The 27,945-nt window shown below is 35.4% G+C and overlaps 2 protein-coding genes across 4 annotated transcripts in view; both read right to left on the bottom strand.

Moving 5' to 3' along the window:
- Positions 1 to 2,683: 2,683 nt before the first annotated feature.
- Positions 2,684 to 9,371, bottom strand: LOC145789156 (uncharacterized). Of its 3 annotated transcripts, none has more exons than XM_082874192.1 (4): positions 6,141 to 9,371; positions 5,571 to 5,958; positions 4,659 to 4,704; positions 2,684 to 3,088 (listed from the first exon to the last, which is right to left on the bottom strand). In XM_082874192.1, exons 1-3 carry the CDS (start codon positions 9,316 to 9,318, stop codon positions 4,671 to 4,673), a joined length of 3,600 nt encoding a protein of 1,199 aa, XP_082730318.1. In that variant the 5' UTR covers positions 9,319 to 9,371; the 3' UTR covers positions 2,684 to 3,088; positions 4,659 to 4,670. The 3 variants fall into 3 exon arrangements, with proteins under 3 accessions (XP_082730318.1, XP_082730317.1, XP_082730319.1); XM_082874191.1 differs by having other exon boundaries at positions 2,684 to 3,096; XM_082874193.1 differs by having other exon boundaries at positions 3,002 to 3,135.
- A 3,328-nt stretch (positions 9,372 to 12,699) lies between these two features.
- LOC114291138 (uncharacterized) overlaps positions 12,700 to 27,945 on the bottom strand; it is a 79,809-nt gene continuing 64,563 nt past the window's right edge. Inside the window, exon 2 of the mRNA XM_082874196.1 lies at positions 12,700 to 13,391. Within this exon, the coding sequence (XP_082730322.1) occupies positions 13,069 to 13,391 (323 nt within the window). The 3' untranslated portion in view covers positions 12,700 to 13,068. The remainder of the gene's footprint in view (positions 13,392 to 27,945) is intronic.

The raw sequence follows: 27,945 nt of genomic DNA on the forward strand, positions 1-27,945 counted from the left end.
TAGAACATCATCTTAGGAGAGATAAATAGTAGAGAGAGAAGAAAAAAAATAGATTTTTTGTTACAAGGGTATTTTTGTCTTAACAAATGGTTTACTCTCAACACTGGTGCATGTAATGCACTTCCTGTTAATTTGGAAAGAAATTGCGACAGGTCATTTTAGTCTAAAAACCACAAGGCATTAAGATCATGTTTGATTCACAAGACTAATAGTGAAGTATTAATAATCTTATTAAATTAGTGTGGTATTCACTATCCAATTGGATTAATATCCATTGGATTAATAATCTCACCCCTACCCCATTACTAATAATCCTACAAATTTGTTGGATTAATTATCCATTGGATTAATAATCCTAAACCAAAATGTTAAAACAAACATATGATAATTGGACCCACGGATTAACAATCTCAATCTCATACTCTAATCCACCCAATCAAACATGTCCTAAGTGGTTATTTCCAAATGGAGTGCACAAGTCCTATACCATATGGGGTAAACTGAAAGTTCCCCAATTGTAAACTGCAAGTAACCAATAGATTACAACACGTAACCTACCATTTGATTTAGTTGTTAAAAAACCAACAGGGAAAGAACAAAAAGCGAAATCTTTTTATTAAAAAAATTATCACACCAAATAAAAAAGAGTCTTGTGCTATGAGTTGGTTCAAAAATGAAAATTGAAGTGAGCCATATACTAGTGTGATGCTAAGTTAGCAATATTTTCTTTTCCATAGCCTATTTATAAAATGGAAAATGTTTCGTAACTCAAATTTTGTGGCTCAAAAGTGGCTCAAATGGCCAAAACGACGTCGTTTTGGCCATTTTTATGTTGTTCTGTACTCAAAACGACGTCGTTTTGACCATTTGAGCCACTTTTGAGCCACAAAATTTGAGCTACGTAGCATTGTCGTTATAAAATATTCAAAATTTAGAAATTTGATTCTTTTTCGTTTTTCAAGGTTAACCCATCAACCAAATATAGCAATTAAGGTGAAAATACTCTCCAAAATACAATGTCAGAGTTAAATGGTACTCATTTTGTGATATATCAACAACATGAAATAAGAAACTGACAATGCTACGTAGCTTAAATTTTATGGCTCAAAAGTGGCTCAAATGGCCAAAACGACGTCGTTTTGAGTACAGAACAACATAAAAATGGCCAAAACGACGTCGTTTTGGCCATTTGAGCCACTTTTGAGCCACAAAATTTGAGTTACGAGACATTTTCCATAAGAAAAACAGCAGTTGGAAACTAAATTAACGAGATGAAATTAAGGCCAAGTTTGGCATATTGCAAAAAAGTCAAAAAGTCAAAAAGTTACTCAAAAAGTTAAAAAGTTAATACTATTCATCAAAAGTCAACAATTACGGCTGCACAACTCTCAATCCTAATTTTTCCCTACAAATCAATTTTTACAATTTTTTATTATACATTTTTCCATAAAAAGTCAAAAAGTTAACTCATACATCCATATTTTCTTCCTTAATTTTTTAGTCTAAAAAGATAAAAAGTACACTTATTTAGAACACCCCAAACAACCCTTAAGAGTCAGTTTGAATAGATGTAGATTTTAAATCAAGGATTTGACCTTAATCATTCAAAGACAATAACTCAATTTAGATATAATAGTTTACTTATGAATTTCAAGATTAAGATAGATAAACATGATGGATTTGAAACAAACTATCTAAAACTAGTTATTTGAAATCATGTTCAAAGATTCTCTTTCTAGCTAAAAGGAACCTACAAAGTGTCAACTTATCTTATTCCATTTTTTTTTATATTATCTATTTGACCTACAAATTACAATACATTGATTTGAAAATCCACAACTATCCAACTGAACCTAAATGCCACAGAATAAGTAACTGACCTTATCATCCATGGTAACCTTCAGCTGCAAGCTTTAGCTCTTCCGCTTCATCTTATACAACCTTCGTGCCAAGATTACAAAACCCATAACTGCTGCGGCCACCGAGATTGTCCATGCTGGGTTAGCCCTGCAAGCAAAATATTTCAAGAACTCAAATGGAACCTTCGACCACACAACAACCCTCTTCTCTTCCTCACTTGGCTTCACTGATCCTATGGCAACACTTTCTTCCCCACTCGAAGCCACATCTCCACCGGCCTCGCCATCAAGACCTTTTTCTTCCCCCCAAAGCTCTGACCTTTCAGGAGAATTTGCATTATCACCAATACCCATCTCTGTATTGTGATCAAAGTCCCCAAATTCCATCGAAATTGGTCCAATTTTGCCAGAATCAGACAACGATTTCCCTAAATCCTCACCCTCACCTCCAATTTTATAGTTTTGGAGCATTACTCTACATTATTCATCATTTGATATCTGAGAAGTTATTTTTGAAAAATTTAACAAAAAGTATTGAATCTCATTATTTTAACGAATAAGTATCAAGTAAAAACATCACATGAATTTGACGCAGAGGCAAAAATAATTTTTTTCTAAATCATATAAATAATTGTGGAGGACCAATGATTTGCCTTTGCCATGTATAAAAGGTAAGGAATCTTAATGAAACACTTTTGTTTGTCCAATACCAAGACTTTAGGTTGTGTGATTGGAACTCTAGTTATGTATAGATTATGGATTTGAAGAAAAGATTTATGAAAGAAAAATGAAAAACTTGGAAAAAAATAAATAAAATACCTACGTTACAACGCCATCACAAAGTCATTGTCTTTTTTTTATTTAATTTATCAACAAAAGAGAAAATTTTATTGATGAAGACCAGCATATAAACAAATAAAACATCAACAAAGTGAAAAAAAGGAAAATGCGAGACTGCATCATAGTAAGACCACCCGATCCCAATTAAGTTGACACTGAAAAGCAAACATAATCATTTGCAAGGACATCACCGCAAGTTGGTGAGAAACGAGAAATCAACTAAAACAACGAAATGACAAAACAGAGAACAACTCCAAGCCTCTTTACATAAAAGCTGCAATAGCACTATGCAGGTCCTGGCAGTCAGCCACACATCAGTCCTAAGAGCTATTTGTGCACCAGCCAAAGCTTCTTCTAACTCATTAGCTCTTGGTCTTGATCTTGGTGGTCTTTAATCCTTCCAAAGAGCATGAAATCATTAATATGAGTAGATGACCTTGTGAAAGAAATGGAAGCAGTTTGAAAAAAAAAAAAAAAAAAAAAAAAATTAAAATTAAAATTAAACATGGAAACATGGGTGGCTTAACCATAAAGCCAATAAAACCCTTTCTATAAGCCTTAATTTTTATGGTCCTAATTTTTTGAAAGCCTATACATTAAGGGATAGATTCTATTCAAATTTATTATTGTAAAAATATTTATTAAAAAAATACAATTTAACAAGTTACACCTCTCACATCATATTTTAATGCAAACCAACACAAATAAATTAATATAAGCAAAACTTATAAACAAAAGTCAAAATGTCCTAATCATTTATCACTTTAATAAATTTATTAGTATCATTACGAGTATTAAATAATCATTTCACAAACACAAAATATATACGGATAAAGTTTCAAAATTTTCTCATTATTCAAATGAGAGGCAAATACGTATTAAAAAAAAATCACTTAAGATTTATGAGTAAATAAATCCAATTAATAAGACTTATTAGTAATTATCCCATATATTAAGGTCCTATATAACTATAACATTTTTTCCCCCGGAAAATAAGGCCATGCTGGTTCACATGGAAAAACAGATCCAAGAAGACGCACATTTTTTTGAAAATCTACAGGTTATGATTAAAATTCCATATAATTTTTACATTTGTTTTCGGTAAATTATACTCACCTCTCTTGAGATTTGAAGATTATATGTTTAGTTTCACACTTTCGACATAATTAGACTAACCTTCCTAAGGCTTTAATTTACATAACACTTAGGCCTCTTCTTACCAATAATTCGTTAGTTGTATAAATAATAAAAAAAATAATGTTATTATCTCTTTTCTACTAAACTCCATATTTATATTTATTTATTTCAGTATCTACTCACTATTGGCATTAGTTTTAGTCATTTTAACCATACTAAAAGAATCCCTTAAAAAAAATGCTAAAAAAGAAATTAATATATTATGTCAAAAGTATAGAACTAATCTATTTTTTTAAATCTCAAAGGGAGGATAGTGAAATTTATCCTTTATATATATACAAAAGAAGGCCCTGATCCAAATAGAAAAAAGTTCATTAGAAAAGAAGCTCAAAAAGGTTTTTTTAATAGCTGGGTTTTAAAAAAATACAATTGTCTTCACTTTTACTGATACAAAAAAAAGTAGATCTTAAAAAAGAAAGTTCAAAAGTTTGAAAAAAGTCGCACCAAACGAAACCGACCCCCTCTGTCTAGCTTGCTTTCTTCAATTCAAGTCATGTTTGAATAATTTCTAACTTTGGAAGAAATTGTTGATTTTTTTATTTAATTTTAAAAATTAAAATCACTAGATGATAACAGTTTCAAAAATATTTTATAATAACAGTAAATTAGTCATATTATATATTTAAAAAAAATGTTAGCAAAACTTGAATATGAAGATTTAATTAGTAAATTTTCATCAAAAAATCCCAAAAAATTAATTATAAAAAATATTAAAAAATAAAAATGTCTCATACAAATTTACCAATTTCGATCTCAAATTACCTCAAAAGGCTTTCAATTAGACTGGATGGCTAAGGGCACTAGTTGCCTGCATAGTACAACACCACTTTGTAAGAAACAAAGCAAGCAAATTCGAAATACAGAATAAGAGTAGGAAAGCTAATGTCGAATTTAGAGCTTATAAATGTATAAATAATATGAGCAACTCAAATGTCAAATAAATTCAAGATAAATAAGTAGAAATTTTTTATTGAAACTATTCATTTAAAAAGCTTGCAAAAATCCAATGAAAACAGCCCACTAAATCGGGCTGTGCAAAATACCGCCCAATCCGCTAAAACCGCACCGATCCGCATCAATCCGCACCGCTCTAACCGCTAACCGCGGTTTAAACTTTAAAATTTATAATCCGCCAACTGAACCGCTCCGCTCCGCTATAGTAAATACATATATATTTTTTAACTTCCAATGAAATATCAATATAAAAATGAGTGTGAGAGAGATTTAAGATATAAAATTTATTACAAATTAGTGGTTATATATATGAAACATATTATGTAAAATTACTTTGTGTTATATATCTAAAAAATATTATACAAATTAGTGTTATATATTATGTAAATGTGTGATAATTAGTTAGAATATTCTTCAATCCGCCAATCCGCCAAAAATCGCCCAAACCGTAATTTGTCAATCCGCTAATCCGCTAACCCGCCATTCGGTTTGTAATTTTACTCTTAAACTGTCCGAACCGCACCACGCACACCCCTACCACTAAATACACCAACATGAAGATTTAAGATGGTTTTAAATTAGCCATTAAAAAGTTTTGTAAAATGCTAATTAGTATAAAAGAGCAGAAAAATAGATTGGAAAAGAGGGTTGAAATTGAACAATCTAAGAAGAAAATGGAAAACAAGAACAACATATAGTCCAAGGATAGAAGGCAAATACTCAAGAGGTTGAGCAGTTGAAATCAGTTGTCCCAATGTGATCATGTGGAATTCATTTTGCAGATGTGACCTTCGATCATCTGATAGCTTCATGGCAACTTGTCTCATGGTTGGCCGAGATAGTGGATTGGTTTGCAAACATGCAAATGCTAGTTTTGCAACCACAAATACTTTCTCTGCCACTTGATTCTCAGGTGCTGCGAGACGTTGATCCAACACATCCTTCAATAATATCCCATGTGCAGTTGATGTGGATGAGGAAGAGGATGACGATGATGACAGAGAGTAGATTAGATCACCCGGATGCTTCCCCATAATCACTTCCAATGTGAGAATCCCAAAACTATAAACATCGCACCTCTCATTCACTTCCATTGTATAAGCAAGTTCTACCAAATCCAACAAATAACGAAGAGAAGAAAATAGTAATTAAAAAAAAAAAACCAATGGTGGGAAAAGAAAAAAGAAAAACAAGAAGCAAAACAACCCTTTCAATTTGAGTGAAATAACATCCACGATTAAAAATCCCTTAATATGCAATGATTGATAAAATAAAATGAACATTACATACCAGGAGCAGCGTACCCAAAGGTCCCTACAAATGATGTCCAATTAGATGAGTCAAGCTTCATAAATCTAGCTGTGCCGAAATCGGATATGTGAGCTGCATACTCTAAATCAAGCAAAACATTCTTGCTTGATATGTCTCGATGGATGATTGCTGGTGAACAGTCGTGGTGCATATAAGACAAAGCATTTGCTACATCTTTGACAACATTCACTCTTTTAATCCAATCAAAGTCTAATACATGATCCTTCGTGCTCAATATCTTTCTCAAGCTTCCCCCTTCCAAGAACTTGTAAACCAAAAACGAGTGCCTTTGGTGTGAACAATAGCCATAAAGTTTTACAATATTGTGATGGCGAATCTTTGTTAATGCACTTATCTCACTCGTAAAGCCTTTTAGATTAGCCAAGTCACCATCGGGTGATACATGAAGTTTCTTGATAGCAACTACCTGACCACTTGTGAGATCAGCTCTGTAAACAGTACCACATCCTCCCTCCCCAACACAATATTTGGCACTGAAGTTTTCAGTTGCTTCAATGATGCTTTCATACACCATTTTCCCGTCATAGCTCCAAATTTCAAACAATTTATTGTTATTTACTCGTCTTGGCTCATTTTTTGTGTTGCTCAATATTTTAAAAAAAATCAAGAGTACTATTCCAACAACCATTAGTAAAAGAAATAGAAAAGCAAAAATAAGAACAATTAGTAACACAACTTCGTTACTCTTTTTTTTGGCGACCCCATTGTTTATTACTTGCGGGCAAGTCTTCAAACTAGTAGCATTACCACATAAACCTTTATTACCTCTAAGTGCCTCAAATGGAGCCTCTCGGAAGGCTTTGATGTTAGGAATAGGACCATCCAACTGATTGAAAGATACATCTATCGATGTCAAACCTAACATATTATCAAAAGATGATGGAATGAAACCAGAGAGTTCATTGTGGGAGAGATTCAATGTTTCTAACATTTGCAATTCTCCAATCTGCTGTGGTATCTTACCTCTTAGCAAATTATGACCAAGATCAAGAATTTGAAGGTTATGCACACGACCTATTTCAGCAGGAATGCTTTCCCCAAATCTATTATTGCTCAAATTCAAGTTCCAAAGTTTCTTACACTTTTCTAGTGCTCCAGGGATTGAACCACTCAGATCATTTGCTGCCAAATTAAGGATCTCTAGATTTGACAACTTGCTGAAATCTGGAGGAATATTGCCTAATAGATGGTTATCATCTAGCTTAAGCTTGAATAGTGAAACCATCCTTCCCAATTCCACTGGGATCTGTCCAACTAGGTCATTTGAAGAGAGGTCAAGGAAGCATAATTGAGTTGAATCCATTATTTCAGGTGGTATCTCACCAGAAATATTATTGTTGGACATTTTGAGACTAGTCAAACTATCACACTTTCCCCATTTTTGTGATACCTCACCGTAAAAATTGTTATAACTCAAATCAATATAAACCAAGTTTGGATATATACCAAAATCTTCTGATATATTTCCCGAAAGTTGGTTTCCATCAAGCCTAACTCTGAATAAGGTAGAGCAATTTCTCAAGCTTTTTGGGATGGGACCTATGAGATTATTATCAAATACAGACAAATTAACCAACAATCCATTAAAGCATAGGCCGTCTGGGATATGACCACTGAGCATGTTGTTACCAAGGGACAAAAAGGCTAAGTTGCTCAAGTTTCCTATAGATGCAGGGATTGAACCTGTGAGGTTGTTCATTGAGAGTCCGAGAACAACGAGAGACCTTAGCATCCCAACTTCTTGAGGGATTGACCCGGAAAGTTCATTGTGCCAAAGGTACAGAGTGGTTAAGTTGCCCAAGTTCCCTATAGATGCAGGGATTGATCCCGTAAGCTTGTTCCTTGAGAGTTCAAGATCAACGAGAGACATTAGCATCCCAATATCTTGAGGGATTGATCCGGAAAGTTGGTTGTCATAAAAGTACAGAGTGGTTAAGTTGCCCAAGTTCCCTATAGATGCAGGGATTGAACCCGTAAGCTTGTTCCCTGAGAGTGCGAGATCAACGAGAGACCTCAGCATCCCAACTTCTTGAGGGATTGATCCGGAAAGTTGGTTGTCATAAAAGTACAGAGTGGTTAAGTTACCCAAGTTCCCTATAGATGCAGGGATTGAACCAATGAGATTGTTCCTTGAGAGTTCGAGATAAACAAGAGACCTCAACATCCCAACTTCTTGAGGGATTGATTCGGAAAGTTGGTTGTCATAAAGGTACAAAGTGGTTAAGTTGCCCAAGTTCCCTATAGATGCAGGGATTAAACTAGTGAGATTGTTTCCTGAGAGTTCGAGATAAACGAGAGACCTCAACATCCCAACTTCTTGAGGGATTGATCCAGAAAGTTGGTTGTCATAAAGGTACAGAGTGGTTAAGTTGCCCAAGTTCCCTATAGATGCAGGGATTGAACCGGTGAGATTGTTCCCTGAGAGTTTGAGATCAACGAGAGACCTCAACATCCCAATTTCTTGAGGGATTGATCCGGAAAGTTGGTTGTCATAAAGGTATAGAGTGGTTAAGTTGCCCAAGTTTCCTATAGATGCAGGGATTGAACCTGTGAGATTGCTAGTACGCAAGGAAAGCTCATTGAGAGAGCTGAGCAATCCTATTTGTTGAGGGATGGAGCCACCGATTGGGTTTCTATTGAGGTACAAGATTCTTAGATTAGTTAGTTGGCCTATTTCGGTCGGAATTGTTCCGGAGAGATTGTTAAGTGACAAGATAAGATAGGTGAGTCTCCAAAGGCTACCAATATTGGGGGGGATGGTCCCATATAGTGAGTTGTCAAAAAGTTCAAGGGTGAGGAGATAAGGAAAGGATGAGAAATTAAGATTAGAAAGAGTACCTTTCAAACCATAACTCTGAAGGTCTATATAGGCAACTCTACCGGCCTTGTTGCAGCCAATTCCATCCCAACTGCAATGGTTGGTTCCAACCCATGAGGATAGGAGAGTTTGAGTTTGGTTGTGAAGGCTAGCTTTCCACGTCAAGAGAGCCGTGGCTTCACTTGCTTGTTTCCCAGTTAAGGAAGAAGCAAAAGCAGCATAATCAAAAAAAGTGGGCAATGCAAGGATGATGAGGCAGAGTAAAAGGGCTGGGAAAGAAAGAAAGTGGTTGGGAAGTGTATTGGGCAAGAATGTCATTGTAGGCTTGTTATTAATAGAATAGAAAGCTATGAAAGACAGTAATAGGATAGAGGGATGAAGAGCTGCAAGAGCATGGAGAGGTATTTATAGATAATAGAACTTGGAAAATTATTAGTTGGGTTTGAAAATTCTATTCACTATGTTTGGTTTTAATTTTTTAAATTTAATTTTTTGAAAATTAAGTTTTTTATTTTTTTTTTTTAAATAATTTTTTTTTTTTTTACTTTTTTAAATGCACCTTCCTTAGATGTATCTAAAAAATAAAAATATTAGTTAAAAAATATTTTAAAAAATTAATAAATACATTAAAATACAAAAAATGTATTGAATTTTTATTTATTTTTTTGTATTTTTAATATTTAATGAATTTTTAAAAATAATTTTACAAATATTATACTTTTTAAGTGTATATTTATGTTAGGTGTATGTAAAAATTTAAAAAAATTAATTAAAATATTAAAAAATTCAATATGAACAAAAAAAAATACGAAAAATAAAAAGGAAAATTTACTCATAAATCTTATTTTGTGGAAAGTTGAACCATTTAGTCATAAAAATTTTCTTATACACTATTTAATCCCCTTTTATTCGATAATGTTTGCTTAGTTAAACCAATGGAAATCAAAACCATAAACCAATGAGGGCAAGTGAAAAAAACACCCAAAACGTTAGTTAAACCAATGGAAATCAAAACTATAAACCAATGAGGGCCAGTGAAAAAAACACCCAAAACTGTAAACCAATGGAACAATCCAATCAACATCCACAACTCCCAAAGTCAAACCAAACCTTTGCTCACGTTAATATTACCAAATCCCAAGCCAACACACCCAAAACTATAAACACCCAAAACTATAAACAATGAGGGCGAGTGAAAAAAACACCCAAAACTATAAACCAATGGAACAATCCAATTAACATCCACCACTCCCAAAGTCAAACCAAACCCTTGCATACGTTAACATTACCAAATACCCAGCCAACACACCAAACCTTCTATTTAGGAAAAAAGAATCCCACAAAGGGTATTACCGTAAACTGTAAAAGGCCCAAAATTTATTAAGCAAACATTATCGAATAAAAGGAGACTAAATGGTGCATAAGAAAACTCTTAGGACTAAATGATTCAACTTTCCAAAAAATAAGACTTATGGGTAAATTTTCCAAATAAAAAATTTTAAATTCTGAAAAATGAATTTAAAAAACTCAAACCAAACAAGGTTATCAATAGTTTTGGTTTGGATCCTCCACTAGAAAGTCTGGGTTCAATTTTGGCAAATTGATGATCAATAAGATCATGCCAGACCGATGCATATGAAAGAGATGGATCATAATCTAAGCACCAGATTTAAGGATATCTAAGAAATTTTGTCTGTGGTACAACAGAGATCTGCACCATAATCTTACTATTTGCAAATAAGGTATTACATAAATTTATTATTATAAGCAGTTATTTGTATATAGCTGTTATGGAAAATTCACTTCATATATACAAATTATGAAAAAAATAATCAAAAGAATAAGCCTCCGTTTGGGAAGTGGGTTAGTTTTTTGACTTTTTGGCTTTTTGGCTATTTTAGCCTGGGCTATTTTAGCCTGGTTTGGGAAGGGCTTTTTGGCTTTTTGGCTTTTTTGGCTTTTTTTGTGAGAGAGGATTGTAATGATTATGGGTTGGATTTGATGTTTTGTTTTTTGTGGCTAAAATAACCTATTTTGTTTTTTGTGGCTATTTTAGCCAAAAAAGCCTGGGCTTTTTCTTGCCAAACGGTACCTAATGTATCAGTGTTATTTTGATAAATAAAACTAATTTTTATATATGTTTTGTTTTAAAATAAAAAGTAATCAGCATCATTTTGTATCACTTTTTTATTTGCATATCATTACTTAACTATTATTCATGTACTTACCAATTAGTCTTATTGACTAGACTTACTGATAAATTTATCACTATAAATTTATTCATAAAAACAAGAGAAACTAACAAATTTATCAATAGAACTTTAACAGGTAAAAAATCTCACAAGTTCACGTATTTTGGAATCTATATGATAATAGTATATTAAATGTAGTAGAATTCACTACTTCTAGTAACTTTTAAACCGGCCCATAAGCTGGCGACTGCTGTAACATGTTTGCTTAGTTAATGATCATGCTTCTATTAAAAAAAAAAATTAATCATATTAAATTTGGATGATTAATTCTGATTATTATTGGAATTATCCTACTCGGACTAGCAGTCATGAATAATTTCAATAGAGATTTCCCATACTTGTTGTAAGATAAATTGATGTATTATTATTGATTTGTGTATATTACAAGATTGATGTATTGTTTCTGTATTGTATGTTATTATTACAAAGAGAAGGAACTCTCTCTTTATAGAGAGAAGAATGGAACATTGGATACCAAACAAAGACCCACTATCACCGAAAGCAAAAAAAGGAATAAAGCTAAAGCTATACAATTTATATACTAAAGCTAAAGCTATTCAATTAACAATTATAACAATTATATTAACAGCCCCCCTCAAACTCAAGGAGGATAGGTACTAGCCAACTTGAGTTTGGAGAGAGTAACAAAACAGAAAAATAAGCTGACAATTAAAAATGGGATAGGAGACACTGTATGGTCGTGTCGGACCGTTGTAGCAGACAGTTTACGGGGTCATGTCGGACCGTTGTAGCAGACAATGTGTGGTCGTGTCAGACCGATGTAGAAGACAGTTTATGGGGTCATGTCGGACCGTTGGAGAAGACAGTTTATGGGGTCATGTCGGACCGATGTAGAAGCTGACCGGAATCAATGTCGGGACAGTTTATGGGGTCATGTCGGACCGTTGTAGAAGACAGTTTACGGGGTCATGTCGGACCGATGTAGCAGGACAGTTTACGGGGTCATGTCGGACCGTTGTAGAAGATTGTGACACTGTATGGTCGTGTCGGACCGTTGTAGCAGACAGTTTACGGGGTCATGTCGGACCGGTGTAGCAGACACTGTGTGGTCGTGTCAGACCGATGTAGAAGACAGTTTATGGGGTCATGTCGGACCGTTGGAGAAGCTTGTGGTGGTGCACCAAGGGGGCGACTTAGGGAGTGCGCCATGAGGTGGCTTGAACATGATACTGTGTATAACCCCCCCTCAAACTCAAATAGGTGTGAAGATAGAAACCTATTGGAGGTTGAAAAGGGATTTATAATGCTGACCGGTGGAGAAGACACTGTATGAGTGTGTATATAGGCTGCCCAAAAGATAGACATGGATGTAGATATCGAGCCCTCAAAAGTCGTGCCCTCAAAAGGTGTGCCCGCACCCTCAAAAGGTGTGCCATCAAAAGGCGGGCCCGAATGCATCAAAAGGCGAGCCATGAAAAGGCGTGCCAGTTTGTCGGCGAGAAGAGGCGCGCGATGCGCGTGGCTGCCTCGGCTATTTAACCAAGACAGAGCTGAGGCAGAGGCGAAGACAAACAATTGGCGAAAATCCTCTGAAAAACTCTTCGTTTTGCTGAGAAGGTTTTGCTGAGAAGATACTCTGTAACACTCTCTATAACACTCTGTTGCCCAGAAAAAAAATGGCTTCGTCTTCCCGCGGGCTGCTTACCCTCTTTCCCGACCTCAACGAGTCCACAGGAGAGAGAACTGGGGCGGTGGCCAGTGAACCTCAACCAAACACCGCTGGGTTTGCTCCTCTGAACTTTCCGATGCGGTCTGTGGAGCAAAAAATGGCGGTGCAGTCGGATGTGGAGGCCAATCAGTATACTCTGAAGGCATGTGTGGAAAGCATGACGGCGGTCACAAATTTGTCGAACCGGCTGCAGAGTAGGACAAATGAGGTGCAGCATGTAAACTCCCAGCTGGCTCTGCTCCAACGCATGTATAAGGATGCGCGAGCAGAGATAAGCGTGCTAAGGGCAGAAAACAAGGAGCTGAAGCGGAAGGCCACCGTGATGTTCCGATTTGGAGGGCCGCCATATGCGGCAGTGGAGGAGCAGGGAGTAAATGTGCTCGGTGGCGTGGGAAATCCGGAGGCAACACCGGCAAGGGCTGGCCAAGACGGAGGCAAGAAGAAGAGACCTGCAGCAGAGTAGAGAAGAAAAATACCACTGTTCCGATGGGTGTTGGTTTTTTTTTTTTTTTTTTTTTTGTTTTTTTTTTTGGTGTAAAATGGTGCTCGGGGTGAGCCCCGATATAAAGAAAATGAGTTTGGTGTGCAGTTCGTCTTCTGCCTTCGTCTTTTTTTTTTTTTTTTTTTGTGTTGTTTTTTTTTTTTTTTTTTGTGTTTTTTTTTTTTTTTTTGGTTGTGTGCAAAAAATAAAAGAAAATAAAAGAAAATAAAAATAGGAATGTGGCAAAATAAAGTTGGGGGTAGGGAAGGTTGAGGTAAACTGTGGGCTGGTTTGGAAGGGTGGTATATATATAGAATATATATGAAACGTCGAAGAGAGAGGGAGAGGGAATATAGAATGAAAGTGGGTGATGGAAACAATGAAAGTGGAAATATATTGGTGGAAAGATATGATAATAAAAATATATATAGATATTAAAAGAAAAGAAAAGTAGGAAAGAACGTGGGTACGGTGGGTAAGTGGGAAATATGAGTGGAGGGAGGATAGAATATAATAATAATAATAATAATAAAAAAGGAAAAAAAAAAAAAGGGAGACCACGTGGGTCATGAACAATGTTCTTTAAACAATCTTTCCAGTCTGTAGAAACCAATGCACCAGCTGCGAAAAGTAGTGGGGTACCAGACCACTTGGCCTGAAGAGCCACGGGCACGGTCTTGGGACGATGACTCGCCACAGAGACTCTCCACAGAAAGCAAGTCACCAGCTGCAGAGGATCGAAACTAGACCGATTCTTCTGCGAAATACTGTCCGTATTTGCATACTTGAGCAACTCCTTCACAACATCAAGATGACCTCGATCGGCCGCGGTAAACAACACGGTCTCTCCCAATTCATTCACGTCAGCCACAACCGAGGCCTGAATTTCTGCAACCTCAGAATCAAAATCTGCTCTAGAGAGTGAATAAATTTCTAGAGAGAGAGAGATGGCCATGATTGGCCAGGTTGCTGGACTGCCGTGAGTGGTTGATGCTGGGTGTGTGAGTTGATGGTCTCGGCTAGAGAGAGAGAGAGTGTGAGGGTGTGTTCTAGAGAGAGAGAGAGAGTGTGAGGGTGTGTGTCTTCTCCCCCTCTAACCCGTGTGTCTATGTGTGTTTGTGCTGGGTGTGTTGTGTGCATGGGTCTCTAGAGAGAGAGAGAGATGGCCATGATTGGCCAGGTTGCTGGACTGCCGTGAGTTGTTGATTTCTGCTAACTCGTTCGCGAGCCGAGAAAATGCAGAACCTACATGAATTCTTTTTCGGGGTATAGAGATCGTAGAACCCGGATTGGATTTTGATTGAAGGGTCGTCGTGAAAATGAGCTGGGCGTAAAAAATCTTTCAAGACCTGGATCCATTCGAGGCTGGTGCCGGTGCCACGCCACGCCACCACGATGTCTCGGCGGCCGAGGCGGTGGACCTCGGCATCGTCAGTGGCGACAGCGATGTAGCCCATCCAATTGGCGTGCTGACTCCAAACTCTGCTCATCTTCGATTTCTGGAAGAAATTCGGAAGATTGATGTTTGAGGTTGCGTATAAGTATGGGCTCATGTGGTAGCCTCGATCAGCCATGTCGAGCTTTTCAAAGAAATGGCGTCCGGGGTATTTGCATGTTCCGCAGTACTTTGAGTGAGGATCGAAGTCGAAGGAATCGTAACAGGCTTGAGCGAACTCGCCGTATCGGATGATTTCACGGCGGAGATGAGAATGCATGGGGTCTAAAAGGCCTTCCCAGTTGTTGAGTCCTTGGATTTCTCTCCAAATTTGATGAAGTGGCCTTGGATCTTCTTCCATGGAGATGGAGGTTCTGTGGTGAGGACAGAGATGGAGGTTCTGTGGTGGCGGTGGTGGATGATTTCTTCGATCCTCGATGTGAGTCGGTGAGTGTTGGTAGCTCGGCTGTGTTTGATGGAAGTAAGCTTGGAATTGAGCCATACTCTGTGGAGGTGTTGAAAAACTCCAGCGGGCAGCGAAGGCAAGGTGGCCGGCCGGCTGCCCGCCGGAAAGAAAAGAGTATAGGCCTAAATCTTATAGCTCTGATACCATGTAAGATAAATTGATGTATTATTATTGATTTGTGTATATTACAAGATTGATGTATTGTTTCTGTATTGTATGTTATTATTACAAAGAGAAGGAACTCTCTCTTTATAGAGAGAAGAATGGAACATTGGATACCAAACAAAGACCCACTATCACCGAAAGCAAAAAAAGGAATAAAGCTAAAGCTATACAATTTATATACTAAAGCTAAAGCTATTCAATTAACAATTATAACAATTATATTAACACTTGTAATAACTTTTAATCATATTAAATTTGGATGATTAATTCTAATTATTATTAGAATTATCTTACTCTAGGACTAGCAGCCATGAATAATTTCAAAAGAGATTTCCCATACTTTAATATCTTTTAAAAGGAATTTTTAAAAAAAATTATATATATAAAATCTTTGGGTACAATGGTATTGCTTAAGGGAATGGAAATAGAGCAAGAATTAAACCATTGGCATCCTCGTGATATGGGTCAATTGATAGATCCTACAATGTATAAAGATTTAAGGGGATAATTTTTTTCGTTTGAAAAAGTAAAAAATAAACAATAATAAAAAACTATATTATTATTCAAGTTTAAAAATTAGACTCACTTTTAAAGTCCAATAATGTGACAATCAATTAAAATATCTAAGGTAACACAATCTCTTTTATATCTTCTCTAACTATCAACCAATCATATCATTTGCACATCATTAAATCTAGAAAGTGAGCTTTTATATCATTTTTCAACCAAAAAAAAAATTCAAAAATTGTTAGGAGATTAATTCTCTCTCATATCTTCTCTAATTATCAACCAATCATATCATTTGCACATCATTAAATCTAGAAAGTGAGCTTTTATATCATTTTTCAACCAAAAAAAAAAAATTCAAAAATTGTTAGGAGATCAATTCTCTCTCATATCTTCTCCAATTATCAATCAATCATATCATTTGCATATCATTAAATCTAAAAAGTGATCTTTTATATCATTTTTCAACCAAAAAAAATTCAAAATTTGTTAGGAGATCAATTCTAGCCCCTATATGAGGGGTCATGAAAAACTCATTACAAAAAACAAAAAAACAAAAAAAAAAAAAAACCTTTAGAAACAAGATTTGAAATATGTTGCTAATAAATGCACTTTTAGATATACAACAATTTCACCCCAAAAGGTTTATTTTTAAGATAAAAATTTTGGCTCCGAAAGAATAATAATTCATTACAAAATGTCCAATTTTATCTTAAAAATACAATAATGACACTTTGCCCCCCTTAAGTTTAGGCATTTTCTCATTTTGGTCTTTTAAGTTTATTTTTGTTCACTTTAACCCTTAATGTTACTAAACTTTCCAAATTTACTCCAAACCCTAACTTCCATCCAAATCTAAACAGAAAATGCCACGTGGCATAAAAACATTATTTATAATACATAACCCAAAATCCAAACCCAAAAAATAAGAAAAAAAATACACCCCTCTCTTTCTCTTTTTGTCTCTCTCTCACTCATTGCTTTAGATCCTCGAGAAAACATAATAATAGTTTTGGGTTAGGGTTTGCTAAATTTGCAGATGAGAGAGAGGGGATTAGGGTTTGAGTTTTGGGTTTTCGAGTTTGGGTTTAGATGTTGGATTTGGGTTTTGGATTATGCATTAAAAATAAATTTTTTATGCCACATGGCACTACTTGGCATTTTCTGTTTAGATTTGGATGGGAGTTAGGATTTGGAGTAAATTGGAAAAATTTAATAACATTAAGGGTTAAAGTGAGAAAAAATAAATTTAAAGGGCTGAAGTGGGAAAACGACTAAACATAAGGAGGGCAAAATATAATTTATTTTAAAAAAATTACCTCTACCAACAAAATTGAACAATGTCACTAATAAATACATTTTTAGAGATAAAACAATTTCACCCCAAAAGGTTTATTTTTAAGATAAAAATTTTGGCTCCGAAACAATAATAATTCATTACAAAATGTCCAATTTTGTCTTAAAAATACAATAATAATACTTTTATAATTAAGATATTTCATCCTTAAAATGGTTTTGCCACTAAATTTTTATCTCAAAAATCTTAATTTGTTATAGTGTGAAGTAGTCACTGTTAGTTTCTAATTTCCTTTTCTTTAATGTTTAATTTCTTTTAATTTTCTTAACATTTAGTTTTATTTTTTTATTTATTTTAAAATGTGCAATTTAGTCCGCTCTCAGCTAATAGGTTCAATTTCTAGTCTCGACAACAAAAATGACTAAAGCCTTATTTGAAAATTGACTATTTTAATTAATTTTTTAACTTTTTATGAAAAAAAAAAAAAAAAATTGCGAGAACTTTTAATAATTTTTTGACTTTTTAACTAAAAACTAAAGTCACCAAACCAAGCTAAATAATTAAACATGAACAAGCCACTATGGAGTAATTCGTGTAGGTCCCAACTTTAACTCTCATGGAATATAAAAATACTTGAACTTAATTAAATATGTGATTTATCAATTATTACATCCATAATTTATTTATAATACATTGACTAAATGATAAGATTAATTAATTGAAAATTTCTACCATAAACAAAAGCATAAAATCACAAAGATTTTTTTGATAAATTACACTTTGCACCCCTGAACTTTGTCCCAAATCTCACTTTGATCCTTAAACATGAAATCATGACAGTTAACCCACTGCACTTTTGGTCAAATCCCACTTTGGTCTTTACATATGAAATCGTGACAGTTAACCCCTGCACTTTCACTCAAATCCCACTTTAGTCTCTACACAAGTATCAATGTCCTTTTTTGTAACTTCATTTGTAAATCTTTAACAAAATCCAATAATGTGACAAAAATATGACTACGAAATGAGAGTAAGAGAGGAAAAAGTCATCTATTTTCCCCACCAATATACTTTGTCCTACGTGATAAACACATGAGAATTATATATATATATGTTCGTATGGTAAAAAATGAGATGAAAAGGCAAGAAAGTAAGGCTTTGAAATTTTTTTAAAAAATGTGACAAAGAAATCAAAAAGAAAGAAAAATGAATACAGAAGACTGTGTTACCATGAAAAACAAAGTTTCGTGATTTCAATTTATGCAAAACCCTAGTTCAACTTCTTAATTATTCACAATCTACATTTTGTTTTAGCCTAATACAGTCATATTTTGATGTAAATTGTGATGACCAGGCGCGTTAATAGTCTCGATCCTTTTTCGTTGGGTTTGCCTTTATTAGAGTGTCAGGTTTAACCGAGAACCTAGTTAACGGTTTGGGTTTGTCGTATTTGGAAGTTGTTACAAGCCCTTGCTTTTATTTATTTCAGTGTCCAATTTCTCAGGTTTCGAAAGGTGCGAAGTTGGGTCCGGAGTGTCCAGTGTTGGGCTGAAAAATTTCCTGGCTGGAGGACAGAGCCGCACATACAGGAGGGGGGCTGCACGTGTGGGAGGTGAGGCCGCACGTGCGGGAAACAAGGAAAACTCAGGGTTGGTCACTGCATTATATGCAGGTGCGGGGGGAGGTGCGAAATGGAAGAGCCGCACATGCGGGGGTGAGGGCTGCATGTGCGGGAGGCACGCTCCGCACGTGCGGGGATGAGTGTCGCACATGCGGGACGGTCTGTGTCCGAAATTTAGTTTTTTTCCTCTTCTTGGGCTGAGTATATATCACTTTTGTATATCTCTCTCTCACTCCAAAATTAACTTTTGCTCCTCCTTCTCTTTAAAAACCTCCACCAAACATCTTAAACCCTTGATTTCTCTCAATCCATTGGGGTTTTGACCTATATTCCTTCACAAATATTGGAGAGCTAAGCAAGAGCTACATTGTGTGCGGTGGAGATTGGGTTTTGGCACCGTTGATTTTGGGGGTTTCATCTCATTTTCTTCTCCAAACTTGAGGTAGGGACTTTTTTAGAGTTATATATATATGCAAGATTTTTTTTATGTTTTGTTGATTTTTGAAATTTTCTTGTTAATGTTGAAACTTGATGGTTGGCTCAACAATGTGGGTAGTTTAGAAGGGGATTTGCTCCTTGTTTCTCTTGAAATAATTTTCTTGAGGGTTTTGAATTACATTGATTAAGGAGAAATGTTTTTGAAGAAATTCTTTCAAATGATGTGTGTGTGTAGTGTGGTGAGAAAAACTAGAAATTTGGGGTTTTAAAAGAATGTTGAGAACACTTGGTTGACATTGTTGATATATTATTTTGTGTGCCAAAATGAATAAAAGATGGGAAAATTTCTTATTTATATATATGTAAATGATGAGTTTCATGAAATATGAGAAGTGCTGATTTTGGAGGTTACTGTTCAAAGATGTTAATATAGTCTTGAAATGACTAACTTGTTGAGAAAAGTACAAAGTATGTAAATGCTGTTATGTATTGATAAATTTAAATGGATATGTGGCTATGTTGTGAAATAGCATTGAAAGGAGAAATGGAAATTTTAATTCTTATGGAATTATTGTTTGAAATATTTGAAAGTGAAGAAATATCATGTGGCATTCATAATTGGTGCATTCCATGTCCATTCAATTGGCTATTATATATTTTGGATTGAGTTTTGGAACTTTTGCATTGAGAAAAGAAAGTTTATGAATCATTTTTTCATGGAATTGCTTTGGGGTAAATACATTGGTAAGTCCGGATAGGAGGTGTAGATGAAATTGATTAAGTTGGCTTGAGTGTCTGTGGTGAAAGACCAAAAACACACGCGGAGGAGGTACCACTTCCCTTCCGATTAACAACCGGTAAAGTGGGGTTTTTGGTAGCGCTAGTATGCCTACTTGCAGACACCAACCTAGGGATTACCTGAGTCGTATTTACCACCCCCTTGAAACTAAATTGTTAATATTTAAATTGTTGTGATTTCAAGTTATCATTGAGCATGATGGTTTTCGAAAGACATAAATGTGACTTTCGTTCAAAAAGGCATGGCATGGCATGGCATATGCATTTCATTTGATAAAGCGTGTGTAAAATGTATATACTTTGTTAAAATTTTTCTATTGGGCTTTATGCTCACCCTATGAGATTTTGGTGCAGGAAAAGACGTGGTGAACCCGCCAAACTAAGGCGTGGATGTATGTTTTGAGAGCACAAGGCTCTATTTTGTTGTGATTATTTTCTTGCAAGCCAAGGGCTATACATGTGTGGGTTCGAGAAACCATCTTTTGTATAACTGGGCTTAAGCCTTGGAACTTGTAAGCCTTTGAGGGCATTTATTTATTTTTGATTGATAGTTCTACATGCTATAGATTCAAGTGCTAGAAATCAATGAACGTATATTCGCATGTGGAACTATTTTGTACTAATCTCATGATCATGTAATGTAAGTGTCGGGAATTATTTCGGTTCATCATAAGGAGTAATGGATGCTATGTTATCATCATGTGTATTTTTTTTGGAGGCATTACATAAATTTTGGGATAAAGTGTGTATTGGTGAAAAATGTAGATAATTTTCCTTTGTTACCCTCATGTCGTAATAACATTCTTATCACATAATTAGATTCGGTTACAGATTTAAACAATTAGGTAACATAAATGGGATATTGAAACTGGTATAGGGACCAAAGTGAGATTTGATAAAAAAATACATGTGAGAACCCGAATATAAAAATAAAATAAATAATTAAATAATAATTATTTTACAAACCTCAAATATTTTACTTGTAAATCTTAAGGTGTAAATTAAATATTACTGAACAATCTTTTAATTAATTTTGAACCTAAAATAAATTTATGGTGAAAGTCTTTAATTTGGAGGTAAGATTTATTATATAAAAAAAAAAATAGGGGACAAGTTAGTAAGTATATTTTGATATAATAATAGTTATATTTTATTTAAATTAATGGTGAGAGGAAAAATGAGAATAATATAAAACAAAGGATACTGTTTTAGAGTTTTGTTTAGATATATAAAACAACCATAGGGTTCGTAACAATACTATAGCAGCAGCAGCAACAACGTGAGAGATGAAGACAGAGCAAAAGGTAGAAAAGAGAGGAGAGAAAGAAACTTCTAGTACGTTTGTGGCTCAGCATCTCTAAGGTAACAATAAAGCTATTCTTGTTCTATTATACTATGTGGTTTACATAGTAATGGTGTATGCGGGTGTTGTGAGTTGTGGAAGAAAAAGGAACGGTTTGGCTGATTGGGTTAGTGTTTTGTGTGTATTATTATCATGCACAATTTCAAAGCGAATTAAGGAGTCGTCGGATAAAAATTCTGCACAAAATTACAAACTTTAAAAATCGAGGAATCATATCAAACGGATGAATTTTGAACTGACATTTTTACAGTAGATTAATTACATATTAAACCCCATATCAGAATTTTCTCATAATTTTTGGGAGACAAAATCTATATGAACTAGTGCGTTCAAATCTGTCCAAAAAACTGGTGTAAAATAGTAAATTTGGAAGTGTTGTTCTCTTTGGGTATAAATTCAAAAATTATCAAATCAGTGTCATTAGAACCAGTTACGAGTCTAGTTTCTTACATTTTTGGCCATGCATTGATTGCTCGTGTATACTAAGAGAACCATTAATTTCTTTAAAGTGCTGCAAAAATAACTTGTTTGGATATAATTAATTGTAAATAATTATTTTGATAAGCAAATCAAGTAAAACCAATTGGGTTTGAAACTTAGGATATATTAATTGATATCTGGTGGGTTTTGGAATTTTTCGAACAGCGTGGAGTGGGTTTTTAATTTTCAAAGTTAGTGAATAGATTGGAAAAACTTGTTTAAAATTATGTTTTATTTTAAAGTTACTGTTAATTAAATTTCGATCTGAACCCATGCTTGGGTAATTTGAGACCTTGAAGAACATGAACTTAGGTATTATTTAAAAGTAATAGCGAGTGAGGTTGAGCTATGTTAGTGCGCTTTAGTGTGGGTATTTAGTTTATTATTCTCCTTTGTATTTTTAAATTCGTAGTGACGTGTAATTTTTATACTTGGTTCAAGGCATTAGTTGGACTTTCATACTCTATTCGAGGATTATATTATTTCATTTTCAGGTGAGTAGTTGCATGCTACATATTTTTATAAATGTTTCCCTACCCTGAACTATTGGAAAATTAAATTGTTATTTCAGGACTGAACTGTTTTGACAAATTATTATATTATCAATGAAATTAAATTATTTCTGAAACATGTGTAAACTTGGCATACTGTAAACTATTTGTTATGGTCTCATGTTTATAATGGTGAACTACCATGTTTTATGAAACTGAATTGTATTGATTACTGGGCCCATCTGTATATAAAAGTCCAAGGAAATTATTCCACTGTGTATGGTGACTCTGGCCACTAGGAAATAGATCCGGGATGGAACTTGATGACTCTAGTGCTCAACAATTGTAAGGAAAAGACCTAGGCTAGGCTAGGCTAGGCTAGGCGACCTTCAATCGGATCGTCTTAGAGAAAAGACTCGGGTTGCCACCCTGAGGATGACTCTTGGTTCGATATTGGATCCAACGGGCTTATTGCCTTGAGAACTTTGTGGCATGTTACTTGTTATTCTTGGTACCCAAAAAATTATTGGTGATTATGTTGTAATCTGTTTTAAGTGGAGAATGTCATTTACTATGTTCTTGAGAGACATGAGTGTTTTAACTGTTGAACTGTGAACCTTTTTTTTGAAACAGATTGTCTTTATCAAAACTGTATGTCAATCTAGTTTCTGTGATATATATATATATGTATATATCTTATTTTGGAATTAAACCCTATTTTCAAAATTTTATTTACTATCCATGTTACTCACTACTCACAGAGCTGTCAACTGACTTAATTGTTTATCACTTCCAGGTGTTAAAAGGACTTAGAGTGGATTCATGGCGTAGCGAGGACTCAATTGCATGGACCTCTAGAACATTCATTATTTTGTTTTAGCTTGTTATGTTTGTTTTGTGCATACATTATGGTTGGATTTTATTTAGAATTATTTTATTTTGTGGGCGGTTTGCGTTCCATTTAGTACATATTTTTGGAAGTTGCATGGTTATGGCTGGTTTTACCGTTTATACTTGTGACTTGTCACTGGATTGGGTTTTGATTTATTTATTTCTAGGCTATCATCACATTTATTCTTTGTGGTTTTGGGTTCATATTTAGGCTTACGTGTGCCTTGGGCTAAGTATCTGTGGGCCACGGCTGGTCATGCCTGGTTTTGGGGTGTGACAATACCAGAGTTTGACTGTCACAATTTCATGTATAGGGACCAATGTGGGATTTGACCAGAAGTGCAGGGAGTTGACTGTCATGCTTTCATGTGTAGGGGTCAAAGTGAGATTTGGTGCAAAATGCAGGGGTGCAAAGTGTAATTTACCCAAGATTTTTTTATAATTTTTTGTTTGAAATTGACTTTTTTAGTAACTTTTTTATTCATTTTTTTTCTTTAGTAAAAAAAATTACACTTTCAAGTTTTTTTCAACTAGACGGGCCAGAAATTAAAGAAAAGAAAAAAAATTAAAAAAAATTCTACTAAAGACAAAAAAATAATTAATTTTTTTTTTGCCTTTAGTGAATATTTTTTGAATTTTTTCAAAATATTTTTACTTTTTAAATTTGTTGGTTATTTTGACACTTCGAAAGTTAGAAATATAATTTAAGCATGTCAATAAGGATCTAAAAGTTTCTTACAAATAATAAATGTCAATTCGTATCAAGCGATTGTGTTAAGGTTCTCTTAGCCTCAATGAAGAGGACTTTATTGTGTTGTGTTAAAAAGATAAACCAAAGCTTGTTGCTTAAATTCATAACAAATGGGAGGGAAGACTGGCCATAAAATTACAATTGATTAATTATATAAATGATAACAATATATTACCTTTAGTAAGGGCAATTTCGAAGCTTTAGACCGACCAAGTTTTGAAATTACAAGGCAAATAATCTGCTCCTATGAAAAGTAAGTACATTGTATAAAAGTAGAGTGCAAGAAAGGTAGGGCTTTTCATTATCTTGATGTATCCCATAGGATACCCCTTGTGACGACCTAGTGTGCCACCCGTCTCTTTTTCTTTTGTTTAACCTTGGATTTGTCACATTAGTGTGTCGGGTCTCACTTGAAGCCTTGTTAATCATCTGGGTTGTTGCACTCGGAAGTTTTTCTCGAAATTCTTATTCTTGTTTCCTTAGTGTTGATTCCCACTTGTTCTGGAGGGTGCGAGGTCCGGTCCAAAGTGCTTAAAATTGAGCGGGGAAAATTCTGGGCGGGAAACTAGGGGCCGCACGTGCGGGAGGGGGGCAGCACGTACAGGAGAGAGACCGCACGGGCAGAATTCAAGGGAGGTTTGGGGCTGCACACTGCAATATATGCAGGTGCTGGAGGAGGTGCGGCAAGGAAAGGCCGCAGTGCAGGGTAAAGGGCCACAAGTGCGGGAGAAAGGCTCCGCACGTGCAGGACGCTGGGCAGTCCGAAAACCTTATTTTTTTTTTTTATCTTTTAGGGTTGAATGTATCTCATTGTTTTCAACACCACTCTCTCTCTAAAAACATTTTTACTCTTCCTTCTCTTTAAAAACCCTCATCTAGCCCTCAAAGTCTTTGATTTCTTGTGATCCTTTGAGCCTAGAGTCATCATCTCTCACTAATCTTGAAGATCAAAGCTAAGGCTCCTCTTGGTGTAGTGGAAATTGAAGAATCTTCCATCTTGACTCTAGGGTTTCATCTCTTTCATCATCAAACATTGAGGTAGGGACTTCTTGAGTTATATATATATATATACATATGTTTTGCAAAGGATTGGAGAGGGTTTTGGGTTTGTTTTGGGTATAATGTGTGGGTTTGATTTTGGCTCATGAGTGTAGGGTTATTTCAAAAAAGGGGTTTTAAAATCTTTAATCTTTCTAAGATAATGCCTTGAGGCTTGAAACCATCTTGGGCAAGGGAATGATGCCTTCATTAGTATCTCTTTCAAATGTTTGGAGTGTGTGTGTTTTGTATAGAAGAAAACCTAGAAATTTTGGGGATTTTCTTGAATAAAGGAAAAAGAGGGTTTTGGGATACATGAATTCATAGTTGTGTGTCAAGATAAATAAAGGAAGTGGAGAGTCTTTCTTGTTTTATTACAAATGTGCATATATACATAAATATTGATGATGAGTTTCTTCACACATGAGAATTGTTGAGATTGGGGATTGTTTGTCCAAAGCTTTACTATAACCTTGCAATGATGAAAATGATGGAAGTGCACAAATTGGGAAACATGTTATTATGTTATTGATTAATGGTAGTAAGTTTTTGACTATTTGTGAAATGGCATTGAAAGGAGAAAAAGGAAGTTTTTGATCATCACATAATGCTTGTTGAAATTATGTTGAAAGTGGAGAAATATGACGTAATATAGATAATTGTTGCATTGGCATTTCTAAAACCTTGCATGTCATGAGCATTGGATTGAGAGTTGAAACTTTCATTGAAAATGTAATATTGTGAATGAAATCACGGAAACATTATGGGGTAAATATGTTGGTAAGTCTGGTTAGGAGATGTAGATGAATTGATAAGTTGGCCTGAGTGTCCGGGATGAAAGACTGAAAACACGCGCAGAGGAGGTACCACTTCCCTTCCGGTTTGCAACCGGTAAAGTGGGGTTATTGGTAGTGCTTGTTGGGCCTACTTGCAGACACCAACCTAGAGATTACATGTGTCATATTTACCACCCCTATCGATTAAAATTGGAAGTTTCAAAAATTGATGAGATGGCAAATTGTTTTGAAACACGTGATTTTTAAGAAGTGCATGAAATGAAATTCTCTTATTAATGGCATTGCATGACATTTGCATTTACATTTAATATTGGAGGTTTTGCATAACTATATATACTTTATAAGGATTCTCTAATGGGCTTTACGCTCTCCCCTATGGGATTTGGTGCAGGAAAAGACGTGGTGATTCCGCCAAGTTGAGGGCGGGGATATGTTGTGAAGAGTATTAACTCTATTTTGTTATGATTTATTTGCTAGCCAAGGGCTACTCATGTATAGGTCCGAGAGGCCATTTTTGTGTAACTGGGCTTAAGCCTTGGAAATTGTAAGCCCATGAGGGCATTCTATTATTTTTGGAACATGATGCTTCACATGCTATAGATTCATGTGTTTTTCATACCATTGAATGTATATTCGCATGTGAAACTTTTGTATAAACTCGTTCATTAATCATGCAAAGATTGAAGGATTATCTTCACTAGTTTGTGAATGTTGGTTGATGTGGTTGATTTATGTGGGTTTATTTTCGGGGCGCTACAATTTGGTATCAGAGCTACCGGATTTGAATACTTGGGGTTCGCAGGAAATGGTTGTTTTGCCACAATGGGTTCATTTCGCATGATTAGGAAATGTTTTGCTTTTCGTGATTATGTGATAACATGCTTATGTGACTATATGGATATGGGGTTAGACTTTTGAGATGTTATTTGCGCCTATTAAATTCCTCAAGGTCTTACTAGAAGGGTACTTGATCAATACTCATTCTATTAAGAATTATTGGTTTTTCGTGGGACAAATCTCATCACTAAAGGATAATCCGTATGTGCTTATGTGACTAAGTGCTTATGTGGAGTGAATTAAATTGTTTGTGTGGTAGGACATATATATAATTATTGTAGTTTAACGCGTGAGGAAAGTTTCGAGCACATTTGGATTTATGTGCTAAATTATTTATCTTGTTCCTTAATTAGGATGTCAGGAAGGGGTCAAACTCGTGGTGGTAGAGGTGGAAGATGTGGTAGGGGTCGCTGGGGTGTGCATGGGGTACCGGTCTATGAGGTTCCGGTGCAAGAGGAGGAAGTAGGCCAAGCTAATACGGCCGAGCAAGTGGGGCAAATTGAGGTGTCGAGGCAAGCAGGTCAAGCCGCATTGGGGGCCCGAGCCTGAGAAATAGAGGGGGCATTGAGGGAGTCCATGAACATACTTAAGGCGACGACCCAAGCTAGGGAGAATGCCGTAGAGACGAGGGCGAGCTTCCGCACGAGGGAGTTTTTGTGAGCCAAGCCGGATGAGTTCCATGGTGGCCCCGAGCCTAAGAAAGCAGATGAATGGCTCGAATAGACAGTGAAGACATTCGAGATGCTTCACATAGAAGATAATGAGCTTAGAGTAACTCTTGCGAGTTACTACCTCAAACGGGATGCGGGCCAATGGTGGAAGTATGCCAAGGGCCGAATAGAACCGACATGGGAGGCATTTGTAGTGGCTTTCCAAGACAAGTACCTACCTCCCACTGCTAGGGAGAGGTTGAGGCAAGAATTCAAGGACCTTAAGCAATTCAATATGTCAGTGGCCGAGTTTGAAGCGGTCTTTTCTAGTTTGTCCTGGTTTGCACTAGAGTTAGTAGCGACGAAAGAGCGCCGTTGCATCAAGTTTGAGAAGAAGCTTAGAACCAAGATCTTGTTCAAGGTTGCCGGGAACATGATCCGGAATTATGACCGTCTTGTGAAGGCAGCCGCGCATGTGGAGATTACCGTGGAGGCGG

This window comes from Camellia sinensis, chromosome 6 (assembly GCF_055761805.1).
Source record: "Camellia sinensis isolate YWXY chromosome 6, ASM5576180v1, whole genome shotgun sequence".
Classification (NCBI taxonomy): domain Eukaryota; kingdom Viridiplantae; phylum Streptophyta; class Magnoliopsida; order Ericales; family Theaceae; genus Camellia; species Camellia sinensis.